The 9,988-nt window shown below is 58.8% G+C and overlaps 1 protein-coding gene across 1 annotated transcript in view; it reads right to left on the bottom strand.

The window, feature by feature from the left end:
* Positions 1 to 244: 244 nt before the first annotated feature.
* ALX4 (ALX homeobox 4) overlaps positions 245 to 9,988 on the bottom strand; it is a 35,480-nt gene continuing 25,736 nt past the window's right edge. Inside the window, exons 3-4 of the mRNA XM_059709596.1 lie at positions 4,021 to 4,149; positions 245 to 3,011 (exon numbers count right to left, since the gene is read on the bottom strand). Coding sequence (XP_059565579.1) covers positions 2,685 to 3,011; positions 4,021 to 4,149 — 456 coding nt within the window. The 3' untranslated portion in view covers positions 245 to 2,684. The remainder of the gene's footprint in view (positions 3,012 to 4,020; positions 4,150 to 9,988) is intronic.

Genomic DNA, 9,988 nt, shown 5'->3' with positions numbered 1-9,988 from the left:
CAGGGCTGCTCCTGCTCCTCCCGCCTGCCTTCCCGAGGAGCCACCGGCCAGGAGAGCCCTCAGGCCGGCGGAGCCGTCCCAGGCACTTCAGGGAGGCCTCCCGGCCTGGAACACGGCCTGGAACAGGAGGCCGGGGCCTAGCCCCCCGCCTGGGGAAGAACCGGGAGGAAGAAGCTGAGGAGAGGGAGGCACTGGAGCAGACAGCCTAGCGCTGGCCCTTCGGGGGGTCGGGGGCGAGGGGGAGGATCATGCAGCAGCAGCTGCCCCCTAAGGCCCAGCAAAGCCCAGGCAGCAGTCAGCTGCCCTCAGCTTTCTTGGCCTCTGGTTAAACCTGTCAGGACAGTCACTCCTCCCCTGGGAGTGGGTCTTCCGTCTCCATTGTAAGGGGATTGAACTAGAGTAACCCCCAACTCCCCAGCTCCGCGATGTGGTTCTCAGCGTGTCAGGCAGGCCCTAGCGGGCAGGACAGGGAGCACAGGCCTGGGGCCGGTAGCCGCCCGTGGGGAGATGAGCAGGGACGTGTTAACCGTGAATACCGGGCTCCGGTGGTGGGACAGGCGGCCAGAGCCACAGAGCGACTTCTCCTACGAGGCCTTCTCTTAAAGCAGACGCCCAGGGAGTTGGGTGCCGGGCTCCCTTCCAGAAGGATCCAGCGCAAGCCCGCCTCCCTCCTTGGGACTTTCTCTGTGCACGGACTCTCTCCTGGTGGAAACGTGCCTTGGCGAACGTTCTCGCATTAGGAGGACGCGGGTTGCTCCCAGCCTTAGGCAGTTTGCCCTTCCCTCGCCAGGGCTGGGGGGTCTGGGTTATTTCAGTGGCCCTCGGAACTGGAACGGCTTCCCAAGAGCCTCAAGCAAATGACATCCGGAAAGCCTCGCCTTCAAGGACGTCCAATCCCATGTCCGAGACCCTGTGGCTCTAGCAGAGCGACCTCAGAGCTACGGTTCACAGAGGCCGACTCGCAGGAGGGAGGCAAAGCCTGATGCTCCCCGTTCTGACCGGGAGCCGATGAGAACTCCAGGCCGAGGTGGACACTGCGGTTTCCTGTAAACCCGGAGCGGCTCGGGGCAGGGGATCTGACGCCCGTCCGCCCAACCCAAGAGGCTGGCCTGCGTCCAGGCCCCGCGGCTGACAGGCCTGGCCCTCCTCACTGGCAGGATCAAGGGAGAAAGTAAAAAAAGACCAGCCCTTCAGGGGGTGGGGCGCCTGCCAGGGACCTCCCGGAGGACGGGGGACGGGTACTGTGGGCCACGGCTTTGGTGGCGGCTGGGGCCAAGCTGCAGGTCTCTAGTCAGGCAGATGTGGAGTGCCCTTCCCCCCCACCCCCCCAAACTCCCCCAGAAGGAGGCCCCCTCCTACAGGCAGGGAAAGGCTGCATCCTGCCGCCACAGCCAGGACAGAGCGAGTGGCTGGGGGAGCTCGGCCCCAGGAGCCTCCCAGAGGCCAGAGAGAAGGGCTGGGACTTCCGATCCCTTAGGAAGAAGCGTGAGGTGGGCTCTGTCTGCCCTGTGCCTGGAAGACCACTGAGCCCCACCGCCCTGGAAGGCTCTGGAAGGTGTGCCAGAGATGGCGGAGGAGGGAAAGGCAGCCTGGAGACCGAGCGTGGGCACAGGTCCTCCGGCAGATCCTGCACGCCCTCCTGACCCTGTGCCGCCCCCAGGCCCTGGCTCGAGTGTCCCGGGTGTAAGTCCTTCCACGCCAAGTCACTGCTCAGCAGCCCCAGTGAGTGCCCAGGTGGACAGGAGGGAGGAAGACCCTACCGGAGGGGCCTGATGGGACGGAGAACAGACCTGCCCGACCTGCCACGGTCGCTGTCACCCTGCCCACAACCGGACGTCAGGGGCCAGAGGCCGAAGTGTGTGTGCGAGCCCCGGCCCCGCTACACCTCCCTGTGGCCCTCTCTCTCTCCGGAAGCTTTTCTCCCCTGAGCACCATGGGTACCGGGTACAGTGCGGTCTGCATCCGCCCCCTGCAGTTCACCCAGATCCAGAGTTTCCGGGGTGCGTCCCCCACCTGCGTGTCAGCATTGCTGGTGACAGCTGGACTCTTTGGCTCCAGCTCCTCTGCCCATTCATTCCCTCTGGGCGTGTGCAGCCTGGGGACAGTCAGGACGGGGACTCCTCCATTCTGGGTGATGGCGAGGCAGGTGCCTGGGCCCCAGGAGGTCCAGTTTCGTGGGGTGTTAGGAAGAGAAAAGGAGCCGGGAGGGCGGGAGGCTGACCCTGCAGGGCAGCCTGTTCTTCAGACAGCCTTGGGCCTGGTGACCGGGACTACACAGAAGGACGAACGGACATGACTGCACTGTGGCTGCCGCTGGGTCTCGGCGGGAATTTAAACTTGACGCAGTGGTCACACCAGGCGGGATGGAGGAGCCGGACTGGGGAGAGGGTCTTCAGCTTATAATGGATGCGAAGCCGCAACCCCGGCCTCGGCTTCCTCCGCTGCCCCTGGCCAGGAGCAGGGGTCTCGGCCGCGGTGCGGGGAGGGGCAGGGGCCTGCTGTCCCCTCCCTCCCAGCCGTCCGGGGCCTCCGACCTGGGGTGGCTGAAAGTGCTGAGGGTCAGGCCCCTGGCCCAGGCCAGGTTCCTAAGAGGAAAGTCGGGCGAGGCTGGGGGCCTGGGAAGCATGGGCGTGGCCAGTGCCCCGAGGTGGGGGAGGGTGCGGGATGGGGCGGGAGGGGCCCTGTCATGTGGCCCAGGAGATGGCGGCACTGTGCTCCTTGGCCTTCATGCGGAGGGCCGCGATGCTCGAGGTCTTGCGGTCCGGCTCCCCGTTGAGCTCGTAGCCGTTGAGGCCTGGGCTGAGGCCCGCTCCAAACAGGCCGCCCATGTGCGTCTGGCCCACGTGGCTGCCAGCCCCAGAGACACTCAGGAAGTCGGTGACGCCGCCGGCCCCGGAGCCAGGGGGGTGGGCGTGAGGGGACATGCAGGCTGGCACCGGGTCGCAGGGGACCACGCAGGCGGGCACTGGCGAGGCTGCCCCATTGTTGCCGATCCAGGACGGGTTCTGAATCTGGGGAGGAGGAGGGAGAGATGTCACCAGCTGCCCGGGGCGGGGGAGAACATAGGAGTACCCCCTGAGTGACCGCTCCCCACAATGACCTCTCCCCACTTAGGAGCCCGGCATCCTGATGAGCCTTTCTCGAGTGTTTGCTTGGGAGCCTCTCTAAGCATTAAGGTCCCCCAGGCGCCCCCAGGAGAGCCTGGGCTGCATGCTTTGGCGGCTGTTCCCGGGGCCAGGCCTGCAGCAGACAGAAGTTCTGTCTGCTTCAAACTTCAGACTTCATCAGGGGTCCAGTGAGAGGCTGGGCCACAGCTAAGCCGAGGGCAGCCCGCCTCAGCCGCTGCCTTCCTGAACGGAGACACAGCTGTGGACTTTGTCTCTCTGTCCGTGGGCCCCTTGAGGTCAGCGACTGGATTTACCTCCGGGTCCTCCCAGGCCAGGGCCTCCTAGGTACCCGATCAGTGGGGAGCTTGGTGTTGGGAACATGGGCTCTGGCTGGGAGGTTGTGGTGTGGAGGGGGTGCACGTGGGCATTGGGGACCTACATCTCCCAGAAACCAAAGTCAGTGGCTGAGGATCTCAGAGCTGACGCCCTTGAGGTCTCAGAACTCAAACAGATATGCAGCCTCAGGAGGTGAGCGCAGCGACTGAGTGGATGGAGCCAGCTGGGCACCCACATGTCTGGGGGGAAGGGGTGGAGGGTGCCCAGGCAGCGGTGGGGGCTGGGCTGGATGCAGCTGTGATCCCTCTCCTCTCCCCAGCTTTCACCTCCGGGCCCCACTCCCCTCTAAGCATTTATGGGAGGTGGCGCTGGGACTCAGCCAAGCCTGGGGCAACACTCATGTGGGATAGAAACGCTGTGGCCTCCCACGTTCTGGTGTAAAGGGCACACAGCTGCACTGGGCCTGAGGGACCTGGAGGCCATGAGCCCCATCTCAGGGGACCTGAGTCCTTCTCCGAAGTGCGGGTGCTGAGTTCGCGGGTGGGGGTCGGAGCAGGCAGCTGGGGCAGGGACTTACCTGGGCATAGTTCTCAGCGCGGGTGAGGAGGGGCAGCTCGTAGGCCGTGGAGAAGTGGGTTCGAACCTGCTGCATCTGCCCGAAACGCTCCCTCTTCCGCCACTTGGCCCTCCGGTTCTGGAACCAGACCTGCAGGGCAGAGCGGTTGTCGTAGGGTCAGAGGCCTAGCCCTCAGCAGTGACCGTGAGCCCAGCAGGCCATGGGCTGCCGGGAAGCGCTGCTTCGGTGTGCATCCCCAAGGGCTTACCATCTAGATGATCGAAGCTGAGAGTCAAGGAGGCAGCTTGCTTACCCCCAACCAACCAGGGGCGTGACCTTGGCCCGGAACTTCATTTTTGCTACATTTCAGGATCTAGAGCAAGCAAGTGTCACACACACGAAACGTGTCTCGGTCATGAGCATTTATGGGGAGGTGTGGCTCAATCTGCCGTGGAGAAGCTGATAAAAGTATGAATCCCCCTCCAGAAAATGGTCCTGCTTAGACCACCACACACGCGGTTTTCCGAACAGCCCGTGGCTCCCTGTGGCCTACCAGCCAGATGCAGCCCCCTCCTGACTCCGCCTCCGTCATTCTTGTGGGAAACAGTCTCCCAGCTCTGAAACCCCCGTGTTAAAGGGCCTGTGGATTACAGGGCTCAGCTGGTCAGGGACGGCTTCTTGGAGGGGAGGGCTGGAGCGGGGCCTTGAGTGCTGGCTAGTGGGAGGAGAGTCCAGGCCTGAGTTTAGAGACACCAGGCAGGCTGCCCCGTTTGGGGAGTGGTGGGAGAAAAGAACCGAGGAAGCAGAAGTCAGACTGGGGGGGCCTCGGGTGCCAAGTGGAGGGGTTTGCCCTGGTGCTGTCAGCAGAGGCAGACACTGCCATTGTCAGCTCTCACTCAGAAGGGGGGCCTGATGTGAGGAGGGCTGGAGGCCGGCTGTCACTGAGCATGGGTGGTGGAACGCTGGCCTGACAGGGGCCTGAGGAGGAGGGTGGTCTCCGAGGCAGGTGAAGGGGCTGGAACCTCTGGTGGTGGCTGGGGCACTCCTGGCAGCTGAGAACTTTCCCAAGGCTCATGGGCAAGAGCTCACCTCGGGGCCTGTGACCCCTGCCTGGCTTGGAGTCACCAGGTGGGAGAGGGGGTGAGGAGGGATCCGCTTCCAGACCAGGGATGGCCTGGGGCCGAGTCAGAGGCGGTAGATGGGCTCCCAAGGGGCAGTCTGTACAGCAAGCACGTCAAACTCAAATAAATGAGGCATGTGGCCTGCGGGCTGCAAGTTTGACATGCTTGCTGTACAGGCTTGCAGTGTCACCCGGGAATGGGGTGCCCACTGGAGCGCTGGCACTGCCAACAGCCTCCGTTTCTGCATCTGGAAAATGGGCCAATACATGTATTGACATCTCCCAGGGGTGATGCCTCATACGTGAGACAGATGGGAAGCTCTGTCCGTTTTTTGAGTGCTCCACATTTGCTTATTTATAGCTCCTGGCCTTTCTTAGTCTTTCGCTAGAGGAAAGGCTCAAGAAAGATGGAGTATATGTATCTCATGTGAGAGTGGGAAGGGTGGGGTGAGGAGGTAGTGTGTGCTGCACCTCCCTTCCCCCCAGTTCCAAGTGTGCATGTGCACAAGTATACACACACGCACCATGCACACACACACGCACACGTATGCACGTGCACATGTGCATGCACACACACATGCCCGCCGATGTCTCTTTCAGTCACTCCTTTCCCCCTCTTGACTGGTACAGGAGAAGCTGTCTTCCTGTGTCCTCCCTGGAGACCGGCCCTCTCCTGGGCTTGGGGTCTCAGCCCTGCCCCAGAGCCTGCTGGGAGCCAAGGGCGGGTCAGATCTCCTCTCTGCGCCGCTGAAACGGGATCCCCCTTTATCAGCGGCCCGGGATGGGGGGCTGGGGGCAGGATGAGCGAGTGCATCAGAGGAGCTTGTTTTCATTTCATGTTTAATTTCCTGCAGGCTTAGCTCCGTCTTTCCGCTCCTTCCGCCACCTCTCGGGGCTTTCTGTGGGGGGAGCCAGGGGGAGGGGAGAAGCCCACTGGAGGCATCAAGATATATGGCTTCGTTCTTTCGTTGGGGGCGGGGAGAAGGCAAGAAGAGGTTTAGTTGCCGCCTGCTGGGGTTTCCCGGAGTCTGAGGACTCGGGTCCCTGTGTGGGGACGCAGAGGGAGAGGTGCTGGTGAAGCCTCAGCAGGCCTGGATGGGCTGGGAGGGACGCGGAGCCAGGAGGGAGGAGGCCAGTGTCCCTGAAGGAGCCTGGGATTGAGGGGAGGAGCAGAGTGTTGGGGGGATGGAATGTGGGGGAGCTGAGTGTGGGGGAGGAAGAGGCCGGGAGAGGGGAGACCTGGTTATCTGGGAAGATAGATGAGCAGGCGAGGGAGAGGCAGCAGAGAGAGCACTGGCTTGGGGAGGGGAGGGGATCGGGGTCAGGCTGAGGGCTGAAGATGGAGATGGTGGGAGGTGGCCGGCTGTGGGGGAGCAGGCTGCTGGGAGCAGACCTGCCACCTCCCCCTGCAATTCCTTCCTCCCTGGGCCCCACCCCGTGCACCAGGCTGGAGCTTTCTGCCCAGATCGGGGCTTAAGCTAAGTTAGCCTCTCTGGTCTGCAACCTCCTCACACATAAATGGGGTGGTGGCGGGGCATCCTCACGGGCCCCTCCTGTGCTGAGGCTCTGTGTCCTTCTATTTCTGACCCCTAGAGCCTGGTGCTCTGAGAGCCACCCCCCCCCCCCCGATTCTCTGTGCCCCAGGCTGTCTCCATTGCACACCCCCAGGAGGAGAGCAGGCGACAAGGTTCTGTGTGTCTCACCCCAGGACCACCCCATTCCCAGGCCCCCCGGCATGGGCCCACTCGGCACAGACCTCTCCCCAAGGAACCAACCTTCTTGGCAGAGGCCTTGCTAACCGCAGCCCATCTGGGGCCCTGGCGGGGTGGCCCAGGGCGGGGAAGGCCTCTGTCTTATTGTCTTCAGACACCAGCTGCGCAGCTTGGAATCCCAGACACAGAGAGCGGCCCCTGCAGCCCCCTGGAGCAGGGCCAAACCCCGGCTTCTTCCCAGGAAGGGTCCATCTCGGCACCCCCATCACCTCCTCCTGTCCCACCGCCACTCTGCCCCAGGCACCTGGCTTCCCACCAGCTGGCTGTGGGCTCCAAACAGACTGAGCGGAGGCAGGCAGGGGGTTCCATCACCATCCCCCCTGCCCCCGGGGCACTGCCAGGCTCGGGGCTCAACCCAGAGGTCTGACGCACATGAACATCCCACCCACCCTGCGGCCTTTACACAAAGACGTCTCGGAACAACCTGGCCCGTGTCCTAGTACAGCAAACTGAAGCAAAATAAGCCCTGGGAGTCTCAGGCCCTAGTCTCAACACTGCCACCGCGTCGCGTTCCTGCGTCCCCTGATCACAGGCAGTCACTCCCCCGCTGGCCTCTTGTTCCTTGTTATCAAATGAGAGGACCAGGTGGTCCTCTCCCGCACTAATAGCCTATAATTCTATGATCGCCCCCTTAGATCAGAAAACAGGCAACACTTTAGAGTTTCCCTTTCTGCCTTGGCTGCCAGGAAGCTCAGAGGCGAAATTTGTGCTCAGCAGCAACTATGATCCTAAGCCTAGATTTTTGACGTAATTACCTTCCCATTTTATGAAATTGTTCTTGTTCTTAGGTGAAAATAATAAATCTTCAATTATAAGCTACCTCAATTCCTTTTTGGGGGCAGGCATAGATGTGTGTGTGTGTGTATGTGTGTGTGTATGTGTGTGTGTGTGCGTGCGCGTGCGCAGAAAGAACACTATTTTAGCTGGATGGTGGTGACCAAAAAATGTTAGGCGTGCCCCAGTGTCATTTCCATGTTTTGTACTGGAAGGGCCATCCTTCTTTCAATACTAAGTGAATTCTACCCCTGGGTACTCCCATCCATTGTTAGGAACACATACAGCACACATATATGTACACACATCCTACACAGAAAATGAACCGGTTAATCCCACACCAACACAGCATCTACAGGAATGTCCCACACCCAGCCCACCCCTTCTCCACTCCTGCCAAATCCATTGGCTGAGCTGAGGCCAGATTCTGGGGTTCCTGTCCAGACTCTGAGCACGTGAGGTCGTGTGGCTGGTTATCCCTGGACAGTGGGTGTGAGAGGGCTTTTGGAATCCCAGTAAAGCCGGCCCTGTCTTCCTTCCCCAGACATTCACTTGGTGCCAGAGCGAACAACCACAGACAGCCTGCCCTCGGGAACTTAAGGCTTAAACAACCCCACTGTTCACAATCACTTTGGTACAGAACCACTTCTGGATGGCTACGTATTTACTGAAACTGCCAGTCCCTTTCCACATTAGCCATCGTACATAACGATTCTGGCCTCAATGACAAATGCCTGTCCCTCCACCTGGTAAGACTGATGAAGCCTGTATTGCCTTAGAAGAGCTCTGCTAAGACTCCTTAGTGAACTAATGCAACGGGGGGCGCCCTTGGGTCTGCTGAGTAAGGAAGGGTTCTTTGTCCCAGCACTGAAAGTCCTTCTGAGCTGAGCTGAGCTGTGCTGCTAAAAAAAAAAAAAGAAAAAAAATTCCCTTTTCCTCAAGCTGTTGATTTCCCTAAGCACACTGAGGGGGAAACCTGCTATCTGACAACACCTTATTTGCTATTTCTAACAAGCTCTGGGGTGGAAAGCAGGCTGAGCATGATACTCACTCTGTGTGAAGCTGACGCCTGAGCTTTAGTGCCTAAGTGTTGTCACCTGGTTGGGGTACTCGGAGGTCTTGGTTTCCCGTCTGGTTCTTTCTTTGCTGTAATTTCATGCAGGGAGGCAGGGACACCCTCTCTGGACAAATGGGGTCCACTGGCCACAAATATTTACTTTTTGCCTTTGTTTCTCTGATTCTGGCCTTCTCTAGTTGGTAGGAATACAGGGATGAACAATCTACACCGTACTTGCCCTCAAAGGCTCATATTCTAGTGCGGCAGTTCTCTCGAACGACCCTTTCACAGGGGTCGCCTAAGACCATCGGAAAACACATATATAATTACATGTTGTTTTTGTGATTAATCACTGTGCTTTAATTATGTTCAATTTGTAACAATGAAAATACATCCTGAATATCAGATATTTACATTACGATTCATAACAGTAGCAAAATTACACTTATGAAGTAGCAACGAAAATAATTTTATGGTTGGGGATAACCACAACATGAGGAACTGTATTAAAGGGTCGCGGCATTAGGAAGGTTGAGAACCACTGTCCTAGTGGGAGGAGACAAACATAAAATAATTTAAGCCAGTAATTTCTACAAAGAAGATAAAATAGGATAAAATAGGATAAAATGGCAGTAGGTAACCTGGTTTGGTTGTGTTGTGTTGTGTTGCGTTGACTTGGTTTGGGTTGAGTTGCATTGTGTTGATTAAGTTGGATTGTACTGAATTGAGTTGTGTTGGATTTTGTTGGGTTGGGATGGGTTGAGTTGTGTTGCATTGTGTTGGTTTGGGTTGAGTTGGGTTGTACTGGATTAAGCTGTGCTGGATTTTGTTGTGTTGTGTTGAGTTGTGTTGGGTGGTATTGTGTTGAGTTGTGTTGTGTTTTGTTGGTTTGGGTTGAGTTGGGTTGTATTGGATTGAGCTGTGCTGGATGTTATTGTGTTGTGTTGGGTGGTGGAGAGGGCCACTGCTTTCACCATAATGGTCAAGAAGATTTCTCAAAAGAGGCGTATACAGTTGGGACCTGAAAGACAGAGAAGTAGGTGGCCATCCTGGGCAGAAGGAAGAGCTGGATTGTTCTCGGTCTCTGCCCACTGGGCTGCTGTGATGTCTTTAAGTTTACCCTGTTTCCTTCCTAAGAGACAGTCTTCCATAGCAGAGGCTAGTCATTTACTCCTTTATGAAACCACGTAGACTCTCATACCACTTAGAGCCTAAATAGAGATAACAGGCTTCCTGCCTCCCTGCAGGGCCCTGCTTCTCCCACTC

This window comes from Myotis daubentonii, chromosome 9, assembly GCF_963259705.1.
Source record: "Myotis daubentonii chromosome 9, mMyoDau2.1, whole genome shotgun sequence".
NCBI classification, from domain to species: domain Eukaryota; kingdom Metazoa; phylum Chordata; class Mammalia; order Chiroptera; family Vespertilionidae; genus Myotis; species Myotis daubentonii.
The sequence above is the reverse complement of the archived record's forward strand: the minus strand, read 5'-3'. Positions and strand labels throughout refer to the sequence as shown.